Below are 25,607 nucleotides of genomic sequence, written 5' to 3'. Positions count from 1 at the left end.
AAGGTGATCACATGATCCTGGGACACTGCAACCATCATAAATACCAGTCAGCTGCCAAGTGTCTGATGCCACAACAGTCATAAGTGTGAAAACCAGTCATCTGGAGTTCATATGACATGGCGTGTCATTTCTGACACTTGCCACAGGTTTATACATCAGTCTTCTCTCTGAATCCCATGGGGGACTCTCACCAAGACAATCCAATAGTGTACAGAAAGACCATACCATGATTTATTGTCATAGCTCTCACAACCCAGAAACTCCTTGGTCTATTACCTATAAGCAAATCATTCAACGGAGAGAATCTGGTGTGACATCAGAGTAATAGCTGAAGCAAATCATTCAAGGGAGGAATAAAGAAGACTGCCTTTACCACTGCTTATTCTGTTTACCCTAAAGAAGAATAAAATGCAAAGTTCTCAAAAGCATGCAGGGTGAGAAACAAAGGTTTCTTAACCTGCTTTAATGAGGAAAGTACACTGCAATTTTTGAGCCAACAAATAACGCAATACTTCAAACTCCATAACAGAACTGAGTACAGGCCCCCGTTCTTAAATCAGCAGAAAAAAGATTGGTCTGTTATGAAAACATGAGAAAATAGAAACTGTCTCTTACCCAAAAATTCTTTCAAGCCTTATGTAGAGGGTGGGGGAGGGGTGCACAAATCTGACCTTTGATTTCACTGTAAATAAGGCATTTATGTATGTGTGTATGTATGTCGAAAGAGAGAAGAGAGAGGGAGGGAGGGAGGGAGGGAGGGAGGGAGGGAGGGAGAAAGGAAAGGGAAGGGCAGGAGGGAGGGAGAACGAAAGAAAGAAAGAAAGAAAGAAAGAAAGAAAGAAAGAAAGAAAGAAAGAAAGAAAGAAAGAAAGAAAGAAAGAAAGAAAGAATAAAATCATCACAGGAAGCCTTTCATAGTGACTTCACTAATCAATAAATCTACTTATTAGCCTGTATTAGCCTATATAGCTTGGGATGTCCGCTTATTCATTTCCAATCCAGCTAACAGATAAAAATGTAATAATAAATGAAATCTTTTCAGCAACCTGATAGTCACCTAATGAACTAAGCTATAAGCATCATCTATTCTTCAATTTTGCTAGATTATATTTACAGTGAAAATTGTTATAAAGATAGATGACAGATTTTTTTTAAAAAAATGACCATGAAAATCTGAAACTATTCTCCCAGGTCATATTTAAATTAACTCTGATATTTTTGCATTTTTTCCACTTGACACTATGTATTGTCTCTGACCTAAAATGAAAGTTGAGGTCTTCAATTATATCACTATAAAGAATAAAAATGGTTAAACAGAATGTAAAAGAGAAAGAATGCAAAAAAAACTAAATATAAATGTAAATCAAATCAATTTAAATATAAGCATCACTAGCTAGGAAAGTTCCATTATTTAAATCACAATGTACTCACTTATCAAGAATTCTATAATCACTGTTTTAGTTATTTGATACAATTCAAATTTTATTTAGAATTAAGAAATAAAATAAGAAAATAGTGTAGATTTCATTTTTACAACATAAAGTCTTAAGAATATCCCTGCTACTTCAAGCTGAGGCCAATCTTAGTCCAGGAGTTTATTTTTCACAATGGCCAATTTCAATTGGCTATACTGCTCTTTCCTGCAATTTATATATGACTAAACCACTTCTGTAACATTGTCAATAAAACTGTCCATATCCTATTTCATAGCCTGTCTTGTGTTATACATGTAACAGAATATATATATTTCATATCTCACTCTTTGAGAATCTTTTCAATATCTTCCAACAGAACTTTCTGTGTTTCCCGGAACGTCAATCTAAAGGTCCCTGCAAGTTTCTTAACATTTTTTGGAACTGGTCTGTCATTGCCTTCTAACTCAGAGAAAAAGTCACTGGCCCAAAAACACCCATCTAGCTTTGTGTCTGAAGTAGGAGTTGAATTCCCAGTCTCCTGGTTCTTAACATAGTGCCTTAACCAGTACTCAACTGGTTCTCCATATGTACATGTGTATACAAACACATACAAACTTAGGAATCCTGAGGTTTCCTACATAAACTTCAGAATTGGTGGGACATGGGCAACAGTACATTGGCTTGCAAAATATTCTTTAGAATAGACATCCTAGCTTGCATATTACAATGTAAGCATGTTGGGATAAAAACTGAATTTTGGTTGTTTTTATGGCAAATAGGCCATAAAATTATTGGTAAGGACACAATACCAATGCTAATGGCATTGTGTCCTTACCCTTAACAAAGAATGTTGTATGAGGTATGGCTAGAGGTAAGGATACAAAATATGTCGACTCCTAGACATAAGATCATTCATTCAGTGTTTGAAGTTACAACAAGCACTTAATGGAGATTATGACCAATCCTCAGAATTCCAGACACCCTAGTCCCCCGATGCCCACATGATTGCAAGCTGGGTTCTTGGTGATGGTTCACACGATCAGTTACCAAGTGCCACACAATCACCATTTGCAAATGTCCATGCTGGCTTCCCCAGAAAGTGAAATAGGAAATGAGCAAGTCACTGAAGTAAGTCCCACACGCACATCTTCCTCCAGCCCCTCTATGCTCACGCCATACATGCTGCACCTCCTAACCTGTATGGTGCTTCTCACGTAACACCTCACAACCTCCCTGACCCGTCCAGTCACCTCTTGCACATCCTTCCCAATCAATTCCCTCTTGTGCGCACACCCTCATTTCCTCTCCAACTTGTATGGCACTTCTCATGCCCCCCCCCTTGACCTACATGGTGCATCTTATGTGTCCCTGTACACCCTCCAACACAAACTACATCTTTAAGATTAAGAGCATTTCACAGCAAATTTTATATTTGATTTTACATTCTTGCCTATCTTAAATGATATCAGAACATACACTACAAAACCAGAAGCATATTATTCAATCTCCTAAAGACATACTTTAATAATCTCTATTCATCTCCCTCATCCTTTGCACAGGTTCTTTCTCCTTCAGATGTATCACAGAACTGACTTCCCTGGTATCTGCACTTTTAGAGAAAGCAATTGTCAAATTTCTTTTTCAGTTCCACAATAATAAGCAGATAATAATGAAAACCTCCCCAAGTCAGACTGAACTCCTGATGCACATATCTGTCTTGCTTTCTTGGCAGTGGATGCTGCTGCCTTAATGCCTGTTCCCTACTATGATATTCAAAAGCAAAGTTATTTCTTTGATAAACATATTTTAAAGTAAAACATCCCTTTCCAAGATGTCAAGAAATCAGGATGAATACAACAGTCCAGGATGAGAGAATACAGTATGCAAATAATGTTGAATAGTTCAGTGTTTCTCAACCTTGGCAACTTGAAGTCCTGTGGACTTCAAGTTGTCAAGGTTGAGAAACACTGGAATAGTTAGCTGTAATCTTTTTAATACAGCTTATAGCATCCACTTCTGGCAAGGTTGCATCTCACAAAGACTGGGAAGAATGTTTTATGAGGGCTTTAAACTACAGTTGAAGTGTGTGTGAGGAGGTGACCAATCTTTAGACTTTCCAGGACCTAATTCCAAGCAAAAACTCCTAGAAAGCAAGTCAAATAATGAAGTAAGGAGGGGTGGGAAGGAAGACAAACTCAAACACCAAATAGGAGATATAAGAAGCAGACCCAGAGTCAGACATAAAGATCCCAAGTGCCTATATACAAACACACAAAGTCTGGGAAACAAGCAGGGTGAACTTGAACTATTAATACATGAAGGTTGGAATAACAGAAACTTGGCCGGATGAAACCCATGACTGGAACATACTGATAGAAAGATACAAACTGTTCAAAAAAAAAAAAAAAAAACCAGACCTCATGAAAGAGGAGGTGGAGTTGCACTGTGTGTAAAGGACCACTATATTGCTACAGAAATGCATGAAACCAAAGTTGAACACCTCATAGAATGCATATGGGTCAATATAAAGGAAAAAAGAAGAATGGCATGGCCATAGGTGTATATTATAGACCACCCAATCAAGCAGAAAAAAATAGATGTCCTTTTTGCCAATCAACTAACAAATATACGTAGGAAATATACTACAATAGTAATATGGGACTTCAATTACCCTGATATCAATTGGAAAACTAATTCTGCACCAAGTGAGAAATCAAATAGGTTCCTAACCGTCCTAGCTAACAACTTTGTTGTTCAAAAGGTAGAGAAGGGAACTAGAGTGACAGCCATACTGGACTTGATTCTTACAAACCGAGAAGAAGTGATAGAGGGAGTTGAAACTGCATGAAGGTGAGAGTGACCTTGTCATACTATAATTCAACATAACGTAAACACAAGCAACAGAACATAATGATACCAGAATCTTAGATTTTTAAAAAAGCTGATTTTAATAAACACAGCACTTGGGAAAGATTCCTTGGATGAAACTCCAAGAAAAAAGAAAACCATGAATCTTGGGAAACTGAAAAGTATGATCATAAAAACCCAGACCAGCACAATACCACTGAGAAGGAAAAACAAGAAATCCAAGAAGAAACCAGCATGGCTGCACAAAGATCTCTCTGATGAATTGAAAGACAAAAAGGACAAAAAATGGAAAGAGGGACACACAACTAAGGCAGAATATTAGCAGATAGCCAGAATCTGCAAAGACGGTCAGGAAAGCAAAGGTTCAGAATGAACAAAGACTTTCAACAAAAGTCGAAGATAATAAAGGTTTATTCCAATATATAAATAACAAAAAAAATATCAAGGTAACAGTTGGTCCACTAAAGAGAGAAGATGGCAAGGAAGTAACAGGCAACGGAGAGAAAGCAGAGCTGCTTAACTCATTCTTTGCATTGGTCTTCACACAAAAAGAAACTATAGGCCAACCTACCCAAAACATAACTGTAAAAGACAGGCTAGAAATAAAAGTTAAAATAAGCAGAAAAATAGTAAGAGAACACTGTCTGATCTTGATTAGATTAATTTGTTTTATTTATATGCCGCCCTATTCTCTACAGGGACTCAGGGCGGCGAACAACTCAAGCGGGAAAGGGAACACACAAATACAAGACAAGCATTTAAGATAGCCAACAACCACACAAGTCGAGAGGGGAAGGGAGCTCATCAACCCCAGGCCTGCCAGCACAGCCAGGTTTTGACGGCTTTCCGGAAGGCCTGGAGAGGGGTGAGGGTCCGAATCTCCGCGGGGAGTTCATTCCAAAGGGCCGGAGCTGCCACAGAGAAGGCCCTCCCCCGGGTGGTAGTCAGATGGCATTGGCTGGTAGACGGAACCCGGAGGAGGCCGACCCTGTGCGATCTAATGGGTCTATGGGAGGTAATTGGCAGCAGGCGGTCTCTCAAGTACCCAGGTCCAATACCATGAAGGGCTTTATAAGTAATAACTAGCACCTTGAAGCGTATCCGGAGACTAATTGGAAGCCAGTGCAGCTCGCGGAGGATAGGTGTAACGTGGGTGTATCGAGGTACACCCACAATCGCTTGCGCGGCTGCATTCTGGACAAGTTGAAGTCTCCGAATGCTCTTCAAGGGCTGCCCCTTGAAGAAAATCACCAGGACCTGATGGATTACATCCCAGAGTTCTAAAGGAGCTGGCAAATGTCATCTCAGAACCACTGCCACAACATCTTTCAAAAATCCTGGAGCATAGGGGAACTACCAGAGGATTGGAAAAGAGCTGATGTGGTTCCCATCTTCCCAAGAAAAGGGGACATACCCAGGAAACTACAGACCAATCAGCTAACATCAATACCTCGGAAGACACTGGAAAAAAATAATAAAAAAAACAGATCTGCCAAAATCTAGAAACAAGAAAATAACTAGAAGTCAGCATGGATTTGTTAAAAACAGATCATGCCAAACCAATATTATTTCATTCTTCAACATACTGACTAAATTAGTAGACCAGCGAAATACTGTGGACATAATATACTTATACTCAGCAAGGCATTCAACAAAGTAGACCACAACTTACTTCTTGGTAAGATAAAAAAATGTGGGATAGATAGCATCACCACCAGATGGATTCGCAACTGGCTGACAAACCGTACTCAATAAGTACTCCTTAATGGGTCGAAGTCTACATGGAGGGAAATAAGCAGTAGGGTAGCTTCCATCTTAGGCCCAGGACTCTCTAGTATCTTCATAAACTACTTAGATTAGGGAATAGAAGTGGAACTTACCAAATTTGCAGATGATACTAAGCTGGCAGGAATAGCTAACATCCTAGAACCATGATGGTGAACGTATGACACGCGTGCCACAGGTGACACATGGAGCCATTTGTTAGGGCACATGAGGCGCTGCCCTGTCAGCTGCCCAGCGCGCATGCTGATTTCGGCCTTCTTTTGAGAATGTTTTTCACTCTCCGGAAGCTTCCTTGAAGCCTCTGGAGCACGAAAAACTGGCCCTACAGGCAAACCGGAAGTTTGGAGATGAACTTCCGGGTTCCCTGTAGCTCCGTTTTTTGCCCTCCGGAGCCTTCAGGGAAGGTTCCGGAGGGCGTCCGGGGAGGGCGGGGGATGCTGTTTTCGCCCTCCCAGACTCCTAGAAAGCCTCTGGAGCCTGGGGAGGGTGAAAAAACCGTGCCAAAAGCGGGGGGGATGTTTGCTGGTCATGTGTGCAGGGGAGAGTTGTGCACATAGCATTACGGGTATGGCATGCACGCGCACGACCCCCCTGAGCTCTTCCCACTTTTGGCACGGGAGCCAAAAAAGGTTTGCCATCACTACCGTAGAAAATGGACTCAAGTTCCAGATGGATCTTGACAGATTTGAATGTTAGGCCTTCCAACAAAATGAAATTCAATGTAGAGAAAAGTAAAGTCCTACACTTAGGTTAAAAAAAAAAGTACACATATAACCTGGGTGAAACCAGGCTTAATAGCAGTAACTGTGAGAGGGATCTTGGAGTCTTAGTGGACAACCTGCTAAATATGAGCCAGTAGTGTGCACCAGCAGCCAAAACAACCAATGCAATCCTAAATTGCATTAACAGAAAGATACAATCAAGATCAAGTGAGGTACTAATAGTAAGACCACACCTAGAGTACTCCATCCAGTTTTGGTCATCACACTATAAAAAAGATGTTGAGACTCTAGAAAAAGTGCAGAGCAACCATGATGAGTAGAGGAATGAGACTAAAACAAATGAAGAACGGTTACAGGAACTGGGCATGGCTAGTTTAGTGAAGAGAAGGACAGGGGAAACATGATAGCAGTATTCCAATATTTGAGAGGCTGCCACAGAGAGGAAGGGGTCAAGCTATTTTCCAAAGCACCTGAAGGCCAGACAAGGAATAATTGATGGAAAATGAACAAGGAGATTCAACCTGGAAACAACAAGAAATTTTCTGATACTGAGAACAATCAACCAATGGAACAGCTTGCCTTCAGAAGTGGTGGGAGCTTCATCACTTGAGACTTTCAAGAAGGGATTGGACTGCCATTTGTCAGAAATGGTGTAGGGTCTCCTGCTTGGGTGGGGAGTTAGAATAGATGACCTACAAGGTCCTTTCCAACTCTATTATCCACTGTACTTTACACATCACAAGTGTCTTTTTAATAATAGCAAGATATTGTGTGAGCATATTTACTTAAAATACATTACAAGCCAAACAATGATTTTAAGATTGTCCCATGAAGAACAGCTAACACTTTCATAGCAATAGCCTCTAGATCACAATCAATTTATAGACTGCATCTCAGCCTTTTATATAAATTTTATGATTTGAAATCTTCAGTTGTTCTGAAACTGAGCCAAAAATCTTAAATCCAAATTTCTATTCAGAGATACATTTTTCATCTACAACCATGTCCTATGAATTCCTAAATTTTAAGAATCAGGAATCCGTGAGCTCAAGTAAGCAAGAGAAGGCATCCAGATTTTTAACAAGCGGGTGGAACTGAGTATTTGCAGCAATTGATTTTGTTTACAACTTTTATAAAATACAAGGAACTGCTTATGTTAATAAACATGTTCTGTTTATTAACATAAGAAATATCCATAATTTCAATTCAAACAGCATTAGATGCAGTTTAATTAAATGGTGCCCCTTTTAAACTTCTGTTCTGCTATTGAAAAAACCTGAAGTTTCTTTATTAGGAATTATGTCTGTGAAATAACAAAAAAGAAATCCAGTATTTAATACTACATATAATTACGGCGGCAAGGATTGCCTTTGCCCAGAAATGGAAAAACAAATTAATCCCAAGCGAAGATGAAATAATAAGAAAGGTTATGGACTGTGCCGAAATGGACAAACTAAAGAAATCCAGGGAAAAGAAGAATCAGAATTCTACCAGATACAGGATAAATGGTATAGGTGGATGGAGGAAAGAAACAAGAATCAATGAAAGAATATAACAAAACTCAAAAAACAATAGTTATGAGTAAAAGAAGAGGGTTAAGAATGGTGAAATCCAAATGAAATACAACAGAAGGGGAAATAATATAAGGTGAGCGGTATCGATTGATGATTGCTATTAGTAAGAACAATACGTTCCTGTTCGTATTGTATAAATGTGGTGTACGTCTAATTTGTGTGTGTGTGTGTGTATTTTACATGTTTGTTTGTTTTTTTTTAAATATAATTTTTATTAAACATTATTACCTTTAAAAAACAGAAAAAAAAACAATACAACGACATAAATACGACATAAGCAAGACAAATCATACATAAAACATACAGATACAAATGCCGTTTTAGACATACAACCCCCCCTCCCCCCCCCACGGTGACAGTCATTCACAGCCCAGTTTTTCTTTCTTTCCTCATTATTAGATCTCTAAGCCACATCTTCTCATTGCAAGATTCAGGGATCTATTACAGTACCTATGTTAACTTTCCCCATTTTAAGTCCCTGCTGTTCTCCTAGTCGCCCACATATACCATAGGTTCCAGCTAAGATAATGTTCCGTTTCTCCTTTGTCCCTCAGCCAACCCGTCATTCTGTCCATTTCTGCGCATTCGTAGATCTTTTTAATTAATGCATCTTCCGGCGGTATAGTGGTGGATTTCCAAAATTGTGCATAGGTTATTCTTGCAGCCACAATTATATGCAGGCTCAAGTGCCATATTGAACTGCTTATGTTATCTGGTTTGATGCTTAGTAACAGGTTCTCAGGTCTCCATTCAATGTTTGCCCCGGTAACCTCTTTTAACCATTTTTTAATCCTTTTCCAATATTTCGTGGCCTCAGTACAGGACCACCAAATATGGTAGAATGTGCCGTCCTTTCTTCCACATTTCCAACACAATGGAGATAACCCAGGAAACATCTTAGCTAACCTCGTTGTGGGGAAGTGCCACCTATACACCATCTTGTATATGTTTTCTTTGAATGCAGTGGATGTTGTAAGTTTAATGGTCTTACTCCATAGATCCCACCATTTGCCCATTTCAATTTCATAACCTAGGTTTCTCTCCCATACTGTTAGAAGGCTTTTGTCCATCTCTTCATTGGTATCTTGGCAGGTCAAAAATTGGTAGATCTTCGATAACATTTTTTTGTCTCCACCAAACAAGATCTTATCTAGCCCCTGAGGGTTTGGGTAGATCCCGAAACGTGCCTTATCACTTTTAAACCTGTTGTATTTTACGTTTGTTAATAAAAATCTTTATTAAAAAAATGTCAAGAAAGGGCTTTGTAATTGTTACTTAATAAAAATAATAGGGACCTGTTACTCAACGGCAATTATTCCTAACATCGCCAGGGAAATCTCGGGGTCCTGAGTAAGCCACATCAGCACCGCCAATAAACATTTCTAATGGAAAGAAAAAGGGGGATCGAGTCTGGTTGTCAACAGACTGCAACACACTTCCGGGGGGGGGGGGGGCGACAGTGGAAACCTTGCAACCTTAGGTAGCTGCGTAGGGTAAACAGTCCAGCAACCTCTGTGCAAAATTAAATCAAGCCTGGCTTTAAAAGCTTGCAACCTCCAGGAGCCGATTTGCGATTGTTAACACGGAACACGCTAAACCCCAAATCTAATTAAAGATACACAAGAGCTAAAAGGAAAAGAGTAAGGTGACATTCGGGGAGGGGGGGGGGGGATTCAATGCAAGCCTTAAAGCTGGATTGCTGAATATGCATGTTTTGTTTTAAATCCAGACATTAAAGGGATTCGTAGACTCGCCCTGCACCGCGCCTGTCGAATTAAAAACGGAATCAGACGGTGCTCCTTTATGAGCCGAAGCTGCGCTCGTCCCATCCCCGCGACCGCTCCGTCCTTCCTGACCCTCTAGAGCAGTGTTTTTCAACCTTGGCCACTTGAAGATGTCCGGACTTCAACTCCCAGAATTCCCCAGCCAGCGAATGCTGGCTGGGGAATTCTGGGAGTTGAAGTCCGGACATCTTCAAGTTGACAAGGCTGAGAAACACTGTCCTAACCACTGCTGGGGAATTCTGGGAGTTGAAGTCCGGACATCTTCAAGTGGACAAGGTTGAAAAACACTGCTAAGGGTCCCTGCGCGCTCCTTGCCACGTGACCGTAAACACTTCGCACATGCGCACTTAAGGAACCCCCGTTTGCCCCCGAAAACTCCCTCAAGAGGCCGTTGAAGAGAGTCGCTCAGGTGAACGGCCGACCTCGGTCAAGGGCGTCCCGGGTCAAGCCCCCTCCTGGCTTCCTCCTTCTCACCGCCCCCACACCGCCCCCTTAAGGGGGCTACCTGCTCGCTCGCTCGACCAACCGCCCCCTCACCCTTCCCCTTTGTTACCTCCGCGGCCGGGGAGGGCTCGTCCTCCACCTCAAAACACAACTCCCTTCTTCTTACGCTCTCTCGCTCTCTCCGGCAAATTAATGGCGGCGCTGTTCGGCAGTTTCCGCCACTCGCTCGGTAATTTCCGGCCGCCTTAGAAAAGGCCGGTCGGAAAACGCGCGCGACTTCCTCTGGAGGGGAAGAGAGGAGGGGGGGGGGAAACCAGGGGGCATGCGCGGCGGAAGGACATTAGGAAGTGCGCGCGCGGAAGGATCCGTTGTGGCGGCGCGTATATATAAGCGCCGCGGTGAAGGGGCGCGTCCTCTTTGGGACGGCGGCGTTCTCGGAGGGCGGTTTGCCGGCCTTCTTCCCGCTTCGCAACTTGACAACCATCCGGCGCCATCATGGGATTTGGCGACCTGAAATCTCCCTCCGGGCTGCAGCTCCTGAACGCCTTCTTAGCCGACAAAAGTTACATCGAGGGGTGAGGGGGGGACCCAGGCGGGCAGCTTCCTCGCGTCTTTGTCTGGCTGTGAACCTTTTTTCCCCTCACGCTCTCGGCCTTGTAGGCCTCGGCGGCCTCTCGTCGACATGCTTTCCCGAGTAAAGTTGGGTGGAAGGGCCCCTGCGGTGAGGCCTGGCTGGGAGCGTTAATGGGCCACCAGAGGAGAGTAGATGAGGGGCCGTTTCTTTTCACGCTCGTTTATTAAAAAAAATAGGAAAGGCAAATGTATAAATTATAAATTTGTAACGAATTTAACATCGTTCCCATCGTCATCATCATCCCTGGAACGTTCGACATTGTTGCCTAACGTTGTCTTGGTTTTGTTGTTCTGGAACCGTATGTGGTTCTTTATTTTTATTGCGGAAAACGCAATTTATTTTAATTTTAACTTGTATATATATTCCCTTGTTTGTAAGCCGCCCTGAGTCCCTAGGGCAGTGTTTCTCAACCTTGGCAACTTGAAGATGTCCGGACTTAAACTCCCAGAATTCCCCAGCAGTGGTTAGGACAGTGTTTCTCAACCTTGGCAACTTGAAGATGTCCGGACTTCAACTCCCAGAATTCCCCAGCAGTGGTTAGGACAGTGTTTCTCAACCTTGGCAACTTGAAGATGTCCGGACTTAAACTCCCAGAATTCCCCAGCAGTGGTTAGGACAGTGTTTCTCAACCTTGGCAACTTGAAGATGTCCGGACTTAAACTCCCAGAATTCCCCAGCAGTGGTTAGGACAGTGTTTCTCAACCTTGGCAACTTGAAGATGTCCGGACTTAAACTCCCAGAATTCCCCAGCAGTGGTTAGGACAGTGTTTCTCAACCTTGGCAACTTGAAGATGTCCGGACTTCAACTCCCAGAATTCCCCAGCAGTGGTTAGGACAGTGTTTCTCAACCTTGGCAACTTGAAGATGTCCGGACTTCAACTCCCAGAATTCCCCAGCCAGCATTCGCTGGCTGGGGAATTCTGGGAGTTGAAGTCCGGACATCTTCAAGTTGCCAAGGTTGAGAAACACTGCCCTAGGGACTCAGGGCGGCTTACAAATGTCAATAAACTTCCAAAACGTGCTAGGAAAAGGGAAGGAATTGGCATTCATAAACGGGCCGCCCGGCGGGGGGATTTCAGTCAAAAACCGCCCGCAGCTCAAAAAAAAAGGTTCAACAGCAGATGTCAGGTCTCTTTTTATAAACGAGGTTGGGCTGGAAATGAACTTTGCAATTAGCTTTTGATTATAATGAATGAAACTATGAAATGAAAGGGGGGGGGTATTGAAACTAGTCTGTGAAGCCTGAGTTGTCAATGGGGTGGAACAAATTTTTATTTGGGGTTAATTGGTAGATTTAATACACACACACACATACACCTAGGTATGTCAGATGTAAATGAAGCTGCAACTTCAAATGACTGCTTTTGACAAGGAATTCCAGCTCCTCTTTTCTTGTAAATCCGTCTACTTCAGTATGAAGATACATTATGGTCAATCCTACTGAAGATCTGAAGGTCAATCCATCCTACTGAAGATCTGAAGGTCACAATTTAACAGGGTTGCTCTATTCCAGTGTTTCTCAACCTTGGTGACTTTAAGTCCTGTGGACTTCAACTCCCAGAATTCCCCAGCTATGCTGGCTGGGGAATTCTGGGAGTTGAAATCCACAGGACTTAAAGTCGCCAAGGTTGAGAAACACTGCTCTATTCAAAGCTTAGTAGGCTGAATATGAAAGGGAAAAATCTGCTAGTTCCCATCAGACAGTAACACAGTTGCATCAGAACAGCCACCTTGTGTCCACTGTTAACAAGTTCAGCCACCCTATAATTTCCCCAAAGGTGAAAGTTGCAAAGCTACCATAGAATCCATACTATTTGGTGTTTAATTTATAGTAATTATGGTGTTCTTTGGTAAGTTAAAGTGGCTTTGCTAATTAAAACTCACGATTCTGTTTCCTGCAGGTACGTTCCATCACAGGCAGATGTTGCTGTATTTGAAGCAGTTGGTTCATCCCCTCCTCCTGAGTTATACCATGCCCTCAGGTGGTACAACCACATTAAATCTTACGAGAAACAAAAAGCAAGGTGAGGCTCATTTCTGCTATTTGCATTTCTGTTTCTGGTCTTACGTTTTGTGTTTCAGATGAAGCTCACAGAAATATAAAGTATTCATTTTTCAGAAATTTAGAGTTTTAGGTATTTTTCCAACGGGGATATGGAAAATTTTCTTTGCATAGGAAGCTGCCAAGGATGATGGCTCATGTTTCCAAAATGTGCATGTTGGACTGTTCTGTTCTAGATCAGAACATCAGGGTTATTTTAACCCAGGCAGAAGTAGTTTGGGAGAGGAATGGGGAAAAGACCAGGGATGACAGGGGTGGCTAAGGGGAGGGAGAAAAGGGAAGAGTTAGGAAAATGGGGATTCCTTGGAGTATATCATACCGAGATTGTGACTAGGGAGAAACGGGATTGGAAGATAGGGGATGGGCCTCTGATATAGGAGACTATATGTTGCCCATCTCACTATCAAAAATGATTCTGAGTGAGAGAAGGCACTGGAAAAATGGAGAGTCCCAAAGAGAAAAAGATGGCAACATGCATGAACCTTGCCTGATTGCTCACCTGAATACGTTTACTTTAACAACCAAAATGAAACTTAAATATTTCCCACTTTTGTACAGTAGTCATTAATATAAAATTCACCATTCTGTATTTCTAAGAAAGTAAGCTCTTTGTTATTATTTGTATAACTGGGCAGTTTTAAATTTGTAACTCACTTTTCCTGATGAATGCCATTGAACAAATTGCATTAAAAACTTAAAGGTAGTCCTTAATTGGGATTAGAATTTCTGTTGCAAGTTGTTGCAGTCATAAGTGACTCAGTTTTACAACTATTTTTTCAGTGGTCATAAATTGAATCACTAGTTGCAAGTATGAATCCAACTTAACCAATGTCATATTTTTCCCAAAACGGAGCAAAAAACAATTGCAAACTCGCTGTCAAGTGCCTGAATTATAATCACAGGATTGCAGGAGTAGGGTTCAAATTTAGATCATAACTGACTTTTGAAGGCTGCTGTTAAATGAAATGGTTACAAGTCGAGGACTATATACAAGAGATGGAGTGTTTACATTTTAAAAAGAGCTTTCATAATCTACGTAGTTTAAATCTTATCCAAGTAGATTTAGAAAATTCCCAATTTCAGAAATGTTATTTAATCTGATTTTATATTCAGTAATAAATAAAAACCTCTGAAGACATTTATTGGCATTGTTAGCTGAATCAACGACAGCAACTCTCCCTTATTGATGCTCAGACCTGTGCTGGAGATACATTATAAGTAACCACTTAAATTGCAATTTGCCTGCAAGACATCAGGTGCCTATGAAGTTGGCATGTAGTGTCTTAACATTTGAAATTTCATTATGCTTAAGGACAGCTGTTAAATGGTTGGCGAAGGGAGGCTGCACTTCTACAGCTTTATTCTGGACCACACTGAAGTAACAGGAATGTACTGTCAACAATTAAATGCTGTCTGTTTCCTAGTCTGCCTGGTGTGAAGAAAGCTTTGGGAAAATATGGCCCTGCAGATGTTGAAGACAGCACAGGCACAGGCGGAGATAACAAAGATGATGATGACATTGATCTTTTTGGTTCTGATGAAGATGAGGTACCCTAAGCTTCTTCCTGTTAATTTTGTGGGGGGGGCTTACATAAAAAGCAGCATGAATTCATTAATTGAATTCGGTAATAAAATATAATGCAGTTAAGATTAAATGGTTAAAACATTGTATAGCAATAGCAATAGCAGTAGACTTATATACCGCTTCATAGGCCTTACAGGCCTCTCTAAGCGGTTTACAGAGAGTCAGCATATTGCCCCCAACAATCTGGGTCCTCATTTTACCCACCTCGGAAGGATGGAAGGCTGAGTCAACCCTGAGCCGGTGAGATTTGAACCGCTGACCTGCTGATCTAGCAGTAGCCTGCAGTGCTGCATTTAACCACTGCGCCAGTATGAGACACTATGTACAATACTGCCCAATTGGGCTAGCTTTGCACACCACGGAATTGTAATGGAATATATTTAGCTTCTCTCTTGAAGGATTTCAGTGTTCCTTCAGAGGTCGCCCAGCTTTTTCTGTTTGCCATTACAATCACATCTAACCCTAATTCATATCAGCCCCATTCTTTTAAGTTGGTTGGTGGGCTGAAGGAGGAATAGTTGTGTGCAAGATATATTGCATAGAAAGATCATTTTAAATGAGAGCAAACACTATTCTCTACTAGCAATGGTGATGCTAGTAGTGTAGTGATACCTCTGCAAGAAAGCAGGTAAGCTCAGAGAGCATAAAGGACGAGATAGTTACAAATACTCTCCTATATAGAAGGATCATTCTCTTGATAGCCTTAGATTTGCTGCCAACATGAAATTCTGCAGGGATGATGTGTGAGGAAAAATGTTTCACCTCAAGAGCCAACTGTCTCAGTTATTTAGGGGAAAATGTATTTTTTTCAATTGAAGACATGACCAATATAAATAATCTCATAACTGAGCCTTGCTTTTTCTAAGCAGCATGAACCCCCAATAGAGCCAGGTCATTCCTTCATTTACCTGAGTGAGGGCACTGGAGCAAAATGGACACATGGTTTCTTTAAAAACTGACAAACTTAACAACTTAGTTTGTAGACAAACACACTACACAGACCATTTGGAGCTGAAGATAAGGGCAGCAGAGGAGAGTTATAACTTGACATTATCTGGGAGATTTGGCCTAAGTTTTGAAGCAAATCAGTTTATCTTATTGAGATTCCTTTCAGTTCCTATATCTTGCAAAGGGATATGAGACTTGGAAAGAAATTAGCGTTGCTAGTTTTTTAATCATTTCTAACAATAAAAATGGAACTGGCCCTGTTATTGCTTTATGGTAATTAAAAAAAAGTTTTCCACTGACCCAGTAGAATTTAGTAATTATATGCTAAATGTAAATACAGTATTTACATTTATTTACTGTATACTTTGACCAATATGACCAAGAACATAGCTTTGCAATTGTATCCCAGATATACTTGAGTGTCTAAACCAATGTCATTTGGGATTTAAACAAGGATTTGAAATTAAAATTTGGTGAATGAAAAGGGCGGTGCATTGGAATGTGATTTTATTAGTTCTTTTGGAACTTTCTATGGCCTTCAATGCAATTGACCATAGGGTCTTTTGGGTTATCTGATAAATCTGGGCCTTTGGTAATTGTTGTAGTCGTTAGAATTTCGTTGTATCCAGAATACAGACTATTGTTTCTTATATCTCAATAAAAGGATTGTGCTCACTTTGAGAAGTCTCTTAGATCCTAAGCTGTTCCTTCACTACAAAATAGTGGCAGAGATGAGTGCATTTGAACAATAATTTGTGGTAATAGCTGGTTCCAAGTGATCATATTGGGCAACAATTTTTCCCTAATAGGTGATTTCAGACTATGAAAAATAATCCCTTTAACTTTGCAAAATAATTCAATCTTTTATTAAGCCATTTAATTGATGGGCTGTGTTGTAACAAGATTGCAATTATAGTATGTAAATTTTACCTTATTTTTGAATTTATTATATATTAATGTTAGCCTTTTTATGTGTGTGCTATATTTTAGTGGAAACACTTGGTATAAACCTAAGGAATCATTAGATAATGCTTTACTCTGTAAAATCATGGTAGATGGTACAATCTATCCAACCTTCACCGACTTTGAAAAAAGCTAAGTAGGCTTAAATCACTGTAAATTGTGTATGGATTACTTCTGGGAAAACCTAGGGCAGTAGTCTAGACTGGAAAAACAAATAGAAAATGTTCTAGAAGATAGCAGTCACAAAGCACTTTTGTGTTTTTGTCAAGAGAACTGTGGACACATAGTGGTAATCATGGAATCTGGAATCATGCTCCACTTGAGGGGAAGCTTTACCTTATAGTCTTGTAATGCATATTAAATTTGTCTGTAGATAGTTAAAATCTCATCTTTTTCAAAGTTCTGAATTGGTGACATGATGAATAAAACCAAATCACCATCTTTCGGCTGAAATTATGATGATTTGTTTTTTTCTGAAATCCAATTGAGTTTGAACTTGCTAAGGAAATAATTGCTTTATTTTATTTACCTTTGTTTTTTCATTCCTTTAGGAAAGTGAAGAAGCAAAAAAGTTAAGGGAGGAACGGCTTGCTCAGTATGAATCAAAGAAGGCCAAAAGTAAGTTATTAGCCCTTCAGCACTCCTTAAATTAACCAGTCTGAATTATTTCCTAGATTAACCATAGTCTGTCTAAGATCACTGCATGTAAGTATTACAGATATTTTTCTTATTACAGGTATTGCTTTGATTTAAAGTCTGTCATTAGGTTCAAATGTCTGAATACAGGTGAAGATAAACTCCCAAGACTATAGAAGTAGCACAATATCCTGCTTAAATTATGTGTTTTACTGTCAATGGTGAAATACTGATTTCATAGCAAATATGTGGTTCCACAGGTACTGGCCTGAAACTGTTCTGTGCTGTAGCAGTTGCAGTATTCCAACTGTGGAAAAATAGCCGTTACGCTTGCAAAATGCTCCTTTCCCAACCAGGAGAAGAGAGTTTCAGTGTAACAAACAATATCGTATCTTGTATTCTTCTCCTATGCTGATTAAATTTAATCTTATTTTGCAGTTTAGAAGTTTTAAACATTTAGTGCGTGATACTTTTAGCTTTTTTTCTAAGTAGAAACAATGACATTTTTTGAGTACTATCACTAGGTTGTGTAAGGAAATTTGTTACCATACACTTGCTATGATGATAACTGTCCATTCAGTTGTGTCTGACTCTTGGCAATTCTCTGGACCAGGTCTCCCCACATCTTCCAGTCTTGCACTACTTTGGCAATTGCTGTAACTTCTTGAAATTACGTAAAACAACCTGCTTTTGTTTTGTTATTCTTTGGTTTCTCTAGAACCAGCACTGGTTGCCAAGTCATCCATTTTATTAGATGTGAAACCTTGGGACGATGAGACAGATATGTCCAAATTGGAGGAGTGTGTCCGAAGCATTCAAACTGATGGCTTAGTGTGGGGATCCTGTAAGTAACCAGTTGGAGATAGAAAAAAATTACAACATTACTTTTAGAGTACACTTCACATGCGTAAGATCTATGTATAGTTGAATTGCTTCTTAAATCATGTCCCCATAAGTTCGTAGAGTTTATTGTTTCCATTTCACAAAATCGGGGGCTTTTTGTTGAGAACTTCCAACTGGTGTATAGTAGGGCCAGTCAAATTTCTTACTGAGTATCCCAAAATGGAATTTTGGCAGTGTTGTGGACTAATAGCATTTAGACTTATATACCACACACAGTGCTTCACAGCACTCACTGGTGGTTTATAATGTCAGCATTATTTGCATATTGCCCCCAACAATCTGGGTCTTCGTTTTACAGAAGGATGGTAAGCTGAGTTAACCTTGAGACATGTCAAGATCGAACTCAGGCTATGGGGAGAGTTTGCCTGCAATATTGCATTCTAACTACTGCACCACCAGGGCTCCTAGACTAGGTCATTGAATTCTGATGGCCCCTGTAATTTATAGTACCTTACCCTTACCATGTCCTCTATTTGAGTTTGAGACGCATATAGAGGTGAAATATTTTTCCTTATAGAACCTCTTTAAGTAAAAGTTCTTGTTGCACCTGATAGGCAGATGTATATGTGGACTAGCATCATTCTCTTCATCACTCCATTGTTTTTGCACAACGTATATATTCACAGACAGGGAAACAGCTTTTAGGTTTACCAACCTCCTTGCAAACAACAAGGTGATTAGCACATTACCTTAAACTGGGTTTATTACTTATTGCTTTTCCTGCATATGATATTTTTCAATGCACTTAACGTTTATTGAAAAGTTTTAATAAGGAAAATTGCCTAAGTTTACTACAGTATTTGAAACTTAAATGATGAATGTTGTACGTCAAAGATTTTGTGTCTACAACATTCATCATTTATAGCAATAAATTATTGCCATAAATCAGTTTGGTGGTGCTTTTCCAGACTAACACATTTTATTAAAAGGTAACTAAATAGAGTGCTACTAGAATCCTCTTTAAAATGATGAATTATGATGATGAATAATTTTCCCCCTCTTAAATTCACTTCTTAATTACTGTACTTCAGGGAGAGTCCCTGTATGAGGGGAGCTGTAATTCAAGTTCCTGAATGCTTGCTTCTGCACATTATGCACACTAAATATGTATTATGGGGGATAAACATAGGAGATTGTTTTAACAATTGTTTTATTATCTTTCTAGCCAAACTAGTTCCAGTTGGTTATGGAATAAAGAAACTTCAAATTCAGTGTGTAGTTGAAGATGACAAAGTTGGAACTGATATGTTGGAAGAGAAGATCACTGCATTCGAAGATTATGTACAATCAATGGATGTGGCAGCTTTCAACAAAATTTAAGTTGTGGTAGCTTCTGGAATAAAACTATTGCAGCAGAAATGTGATTTATTGTCTTCAGCTATTCAACTGAAAAAAATTTTCTATTGAAGTTTGTAGGCTAAAAGGAAATACTGTAATTTGAATTCTTCACTTCAGAGATGGAAGATGGTTCTACCATAGTCCCACTCTTATCGTGGGAGGAATTCCAAGTTGTGATTTTACACTGGTGAACCAAATCCACTTTAATTAATTGAATAGTTCTTTACCTGACATAGTGGGTTACTCTGACAGTAAAAGCATTGAAATGGAGTTTAAAAAGTTAGATGGGTAATGGTATATATGAACCATCTAAGGAGAATTCTCTTAACCCACCATGCACTTAAACACATGGATCATTAGATAAATCAAGGTAAAAATACTTTTAAATCATAGATAAAGGTTGGGTAAGATGCCCAAAAGTAGTAGTATAACATTGGTCTATCTGACCTGCTAAACATGTCAAAAGCATTCTTTGAATGATCTTGGATCCCATGAGATCTCAAATGCCTTTATGTAGTAAATGTGTTGCCATCTTCATCACGATTCTGAAAGCTCCATAATTATCAGGACACAGTACATATGAACACCTCAGCCCTATTAGCTGTCAGTGTAGTTACTGTCTTCTATGATGTTGATAGGTACCTTTAGAGTTTTTGACTTGGAATGCATTTGAAAAACTGATGGAAGGCTGATTGGCTGGCTGCTTCTGCTTTTTTAGTGGTGCTTGTTAATCTCTGTCATCTTTGAGCATTGCATACATTTATGTGTCTGTCCATGGAGCCTTTGAGGGGCTTTTTTAATGCTTTACTAGTTGGCTTCCTAATCTTAGGGATGTATGCTCTTTTGGATCTTGCTGAAGTAGTTTGTGGTATGCTTTGGTGCAAAAGTATGTTTGAAGGTATTGCTTTGAGATCTGTTTACTGCATTTTTTCAGTCTTATCCCTTTGGCACTGAAAGTGCAAAAAGGATTGTTTTCTGAGCAAGGATGCACACATGACTCAAGATTACTTCTTTGTTCTGTTAATGTATTTTACATTTAAAATGTAAATCTTAGCATCCAGACAGGCAAGGATTGATTTGAATTTGGTCCTTCTGTGGGCCTCACTCCTTAGCAGCCTATCTTACCCCTGCACTTAATCTGCACTGCTGATGAATCTTGGAGTGAAGGAGAAATCCATATTCCTTATTCTTTTGGAGTAAGGTTGGGTATAGGCAGAATATTTTAAAACAGTTTTAAAAGCAACTTAATGGACTGATGCCCGGATGTCTTAGTCGCTAGAGGATGTAACTGATTGGAAAGGACTTTTGTCTCTTCTGAAAAAGACTCAAAACACAGACATTCTACTAGTAATCTATGTTCTCTTCATTTAGCATATAGTATACACAGGGCAAATAATATTGTAATATTGTACTAGTTCTAGGAAATCTAGAGCTAGAAAATGTGGGCAACAAACTCCAGATAAGTGCTAGGTGATAGCAACCTATAGAGCAGTATTGGCAAACCCTTTTGGCCCCGAGTGCCAAAATGGGAGAGTGTGCACATGGGAGCACCGGAAGCCGGAAGAGCAGTTCCCTGGCATGCATGTGCGCACTGGGAAGCTGAGCTTCCCGTTTCTGGCATGCCCATGCACACCGGTCACCTGGTCTTCCATCAGATTTAAGGGAAAGGTGTTTACATAAAGATGTAGAACTCCACAGCTAAATAGACAAAACGGTATCAGCAGATTCATCTTGATTGATGACAGTCAATATTAAGTATCTTATTGGGGAATTCTTGGCTATCTGCTAGTTAAGCTTATATTCTCCACCTCCATCCCCAGTGTTGTTGAACTGATATAATTAATGTCAGATCTGATTAGATATATTAGAAATGTTTGGCTGCAGATGGTTTCCTGGACCCAAATCTTACACTGGATAGCTGAACTTCAAATGTTGCGTTCAGACAGGTGGTGTCCAGTTGGCTATAGTTGCGCTCAGCAGCTGACAGGGTCCTCGAGTAATAAGCAATGGGAGCTTCGGTTCCATTGGGCATGCAGTGGCTGAGGACCGTACCGACACCAAAAGGAGAGGCGTCACAAGTCAGGACAAGTGGCAGAGTCTGTTTATATTGGACTAGGAACATGTCCACTGACAGCAATCTTTTAACCGCGGCAAAAGCAGTGGCCTCGGCTTTTCCACAAGTCCATCTGGTGTTCTTGCCAAGGAGCCGATGCAAGGGCTCAACAACAGTAGCTTTCTGCTTGAGAAACACACTGTAAAAATTGAGAAGTCCGAGGAATGCCTGCAGCTCAGTCTGATTGCGAGGTGTGGGGGCTTCCTGGATTGCTCTGATTTTTTTTTATTTGTTGGGTGAATTCCAGAGCTGTCAATCAAATACCCCAGGAATTCAACCCTTGGTACATTAATTTGGCATTTTTCTCTTTAAACAGACCCTTTTCACTAATTCTGGTCAAAACAGTTCGTACTCTTTTAAAAAGTTGCTCCTTATTTGCAGCCGATATCAAGACATCGTCAAAATAGGGGACAACTCCTGGTATCACTTGCAAAAGCCGTTCTATGATGCTTTGGAACAGTCCAGGGGCGATACTAACCAAATTTCAGCCGGGCACATTTAAATGCACCCCTATGCGTCACAATGGTTTGGACCTCCACTACTGCCTCAGCCACCTAAATCAAAATCTACCCAGTTTTTCAACAATGTATATTCAATCAAGGAAGCCAGGCTTGAATTCACATGTCTACTCAATCATTAAATCAACTAGATCAGTGGTCCCCAACCTTTTTATCGCCGCGGACCAGTCAGACGAGCCTCCCTCGGCCTTCCGGACCGGCGGGTGGGAAGGCGGCCATCCTGGGCGCGCGTTCCGCGGGGGGGGGGCTTCCTTCACGCCAAGGCCGACAGCCCGCGAGGCCGCCCCGCCTCCTCCTCCTCGGCTGCCGGGGGAAGGGAGGGGGAACCGACCCCGCGATCCGCTCGCTCGGGCAGCCCTTTTTCCTCGCTGCAGTTCGGCGGGGAAAAAAGATGGCCCTGTGTCCTACTTCGGGCGGGCGGGCGGCTGGCGCGGCGGAGGCCGGCTGCTTCCGAGGGGGTGGGCCTCCGCGCCGCGCTCCATGAAGGGAAGAGGGGGAGAAGGCGGGCTGCGGCCAAAGGGTCCCCGAGAGCCCCGCCGGCCTGACACAAAAAGCGCTTCGGCGGAGCGGCGGGGGGGAGGGGCGGGAGGCAGGTGACACTCCAGGAGGGGGGGCAGAGCTGCGCCGCGAGTCTTACGTAAAGCCCCCCCTCCCCGCCTCGGTGGAGGAAAACATCTCCCACCTGGGTGGGGCTGCGCGCGAAGCGCCTCTCGGAACGGCGAAGCTCCCCAAGTTCCCCCGAAATGGCCGCGCTGCGCCCCTCCCCCCCGCAACCTTAGTTTCTCCTTGGGAGGAAAATGCAGCGCCGCCGCCCGCTCCTGCCACCCCCCTCGTCATTCCACGGGGCAGGCGGGCCGGGTGAGTCCGCGGACAAAGTTTCGTCTCCCAGGCAGCCTCCGCCAGCAGCATCCCAAGTTCGGGCCGAGGCCGCCGCCGCCGCCCCCTCCCTCCCGGGGCGAGCAGAGCAAGAGGGCGGGGGGGAGATCGGGCCTCCCCTCGCCCCCCCAGCCCCGCACATCTGGGGCGGCGGGGGGGGGGGGCAGAGAAAGGGCGCGTTCATGAGGACTACAAAGTTGCAAATATGGCCCCCGGCGCTGCAGCGATCATGGCCCCCGGCCGCTGCGCGGCCCGGTGCCAGGTACTCCACGGCCCGGCACCGGTCCGCGGACCGGGGGTTGGGGACCACTGAACTAGATGGCTGTAGAGAAAGGAAGGCATAGATGGTGAACTATTCAGATATGCCCTAATGTGTAATCAATGAACCCTAACCCTAATTTGTTGCATAATCAGCCAGATGCTTAGACTGGATTTGGCATTTTTATCTATCAAGTCCTTCCCAAGAACCTGGGATAGGAGATGTTGTTATTTCATGGGCTTAAGATATCACGGGAAGTGAGTTGTTCCAAAAGCTGCTTTTTGTGTCAGTGATTTTGTCAATGATGTTCAAGTGATGCTCCAATTGTTTTGTGATTGCACGCAAGGGGCCTATTAGTATTGGCACTATCTTTGCTTTCTTTTGGCCTAGTGGTTTTCTTTGCATTGTGAGATTTTCTCCAATTTTTTTCTCTTCTATTCTGCAGTATTGTTGTTACTATTAAAGATGTGGAGCTGCCACTTTGAAATGGTTGTAAGTAAACATCCAAAAAGACCCAATTCTAGTCCAGGCTTATATCTGCTTCGTGGTGTTGTGACAGGGTAGCTCTCTTCTATATGTGCAGTAAGATGGTCAGTGCTGTCTCCAAAACTACTCACAGAGTTGTTTGGATGTTCTTAAAGCTTTTTTTTTTTTCCCCTTCGGCAACTTGAACCTTGGCAAAATCCAAATGAAAGTCAACTTTGTTCTTTTGGAATGGAGGAATATAGTCACTCATTAACTTACTTCTATGGTTTATAACTGTTTCTCAACCTTGGCCACTTGAAGATGTCCGGACGTCAACTCCCAGAAATCCCCAGCCAGCATTCGCTGGCTGGGGATTTCTGGGAGTTGACGTCCGGACATCTTCAAGTGGCCAAGGTTGAGAAACACTGGTTTATAAACCATATAACCATACTGACAGAGCAGTATAGAACTTCCAAATTTATAATTTGGAATTAAAATAGACAATAATCAAATTTAAAACAAAAACCATACCCTGTAATTTTGGGTACCACGTAATACACAATATAACCCCGTTAGGGACGAATAACGATGTGAATTGGCTGCTATGCGAAAGAGACTTTAAACCGCTCGGTGTGCACTTTATTTTTAAGTACTTTATCTGCACATTGCTGAAAATATCTTACTTTGAGACAAGGGGGGGTTGGAAGTTAGCATCCTAGGTGGTTTTTCTTTCTTTTAAAAAGTGCTGAGTTTGAGTCACATGTAAAAGCAGGTGCAATACCTCTGCTTCAGCATTCTGTTGGCTTCCTCCCCTGTACTCATCCCCCACCCCCAGGGACCTGAAACAGCAAAAGGAGGAGGAGATCTATCCCAGAAAACTGTATAAACTTAATGGATCTCTAACAGAAAGCCATAAAGCAAGTGGTTAACAATACTTTTAATCTGATCAGGGATAAAATTGTTTGACATTGACACCAATATTTTTTTTTTTAGATTTAAGCAATGAGTAAGCCATTTAAAGCTTTCTACTAGCGACCCCCAAGGATCAATTGATTGAGTTAACTCACATGGTATATAACTAGCAATAGCAGTTAGACTCATATACCGCTTCATAGGGCTTTCAGCCCTCTCTAAGCGGTTTACAGAGTCAGCATATCGCCCCCACAGTCTGGGTCCTCATTTCACCCACCTCGGAAGGATGGAAGGCTGAGTCAACCATGAGCCGGTGAGATTTGAACCGCTGAACTGCAGATAGCAGTCAGCTGAAGTGGCCTGCAGTACTGCACTCTAACCACTGTGCCACCTCGGCTCTATTAAAAAAAACTAGGGGGGGCAATCATACTATGGATGGAAAGAAAGGGCTCTGGGACAATTCCTCTACCATTATGTCACTTTGCGTAAATATGCGTTCAAATGGATAAATCTCAAAACTGAATACCTTAAGATTAAATTCATAGCTATCTGGGTGGTCTATAGAAGATGGAACATAATGAATTAACAGAAAAACTCTAGGAGTTGTAGTCCCAACATATCTGAAAGATAGTAGATTGAGGAAGCCTAGGTTAAGATTGGAATCACGGAACACATTTTATCATAATCCATCAAGTCGTGATGTTGAGGACAAGCACTGATGGCAGATGTTAATCTAATCCAGCCACTTCCAAATGTGGGTTTCTGGGTGTTGGACTAAAACATCTGTCATCAATAATAGAATG

The 25,607-nt window shown here is 41.6% G+C and overlaps 2 protein-coding genes and 2 non-coding genes across 5 annotated transcripts in view; 3 read left to right on the top strand and 1 right to left on the bottom strand.

Moving 5' to 3' along the window:
* NDUFS1 (NADH:ubiquinone oxidoreductase core subunit S1) overlaps positions 1–10,828 on the bottom strand; it is a 42,591-nt gene extending 31,763 nt beyond the window's left edge. The window contains exon 1 of one of the 2 annotated variants that reach the window (XM_032211675.1): positions 10,702–10,828. The gene's annotated coding sequence lies outside the window, so the exon portion shown is untranslated. Of the gene's footprint in view, positions 1–276; positions 302–10,701 lie in introns of those variants that run through there. The other variant, XM_032211682.1, reaches the window with a different exon arrangement.
* Positions 10,829–10,989: 161 nt separating this feature from the next.
* On the top strand, positions 10,990–19,687 carry EEF1B2 (eukaryotic translation elongation factor 1 beta 2). The gene is made up of 6 exons (XM_032224229.1): positions 10,990–11,167; positions 13,128–13,250; positions 14,713–14,836; positions 17,336–17,402; positions 18,139–18,264; positions 19,489–19,687. Exons 1-6 carry the CDS (start codon positions 11,088–11,090, stop codon positions 19,641–19,643), a joined length of 675 nt encoding a protein of 224 aa, XP_032080120.1. The 5' UTR covers positions 10,990–11,087; the 3' UTR covers positions 19,644–19,687.
* Positions 17,192–17,267, top strand: LOC116523785. Its single transcript, XR_004257143.1, has one exon. It is a non-coding gene; the product is annotated as a small nucleolar RNA SNORD51 (small nucleolar RNA).
* LOC116523793 lies at positions 17,673–17,806 on the top strand. The gene has a single exon (XR_004257150.1). It is a non-coding gene; the product is annotated as a small nucleolar RNA SNORA41 (small nucleolar RNA).
* Positions 19,688–25,607: the final 5,920 nt, after the last annotated feature.

Source organism: Thamnophis elegans, chromosome 1 (assembly GCF_009769535.1).
Source record: "Thamnophis elegans isolate rThaEle1 chromosome 1, rThaEle1.pri, whole genome shotgun sequence".
Taxonomy (NCBI): domain Eukaryota; kingdom Metazoa; phylum Chordata; class Lepidosauria; order Squamata; family Colubridae; genus Thamnophis; species Thamnophis elegans.
Note: the sequence above shows the minus strand (reverse complement) of the source record. Positions and strands in the feature narration are given on the sequence as shown.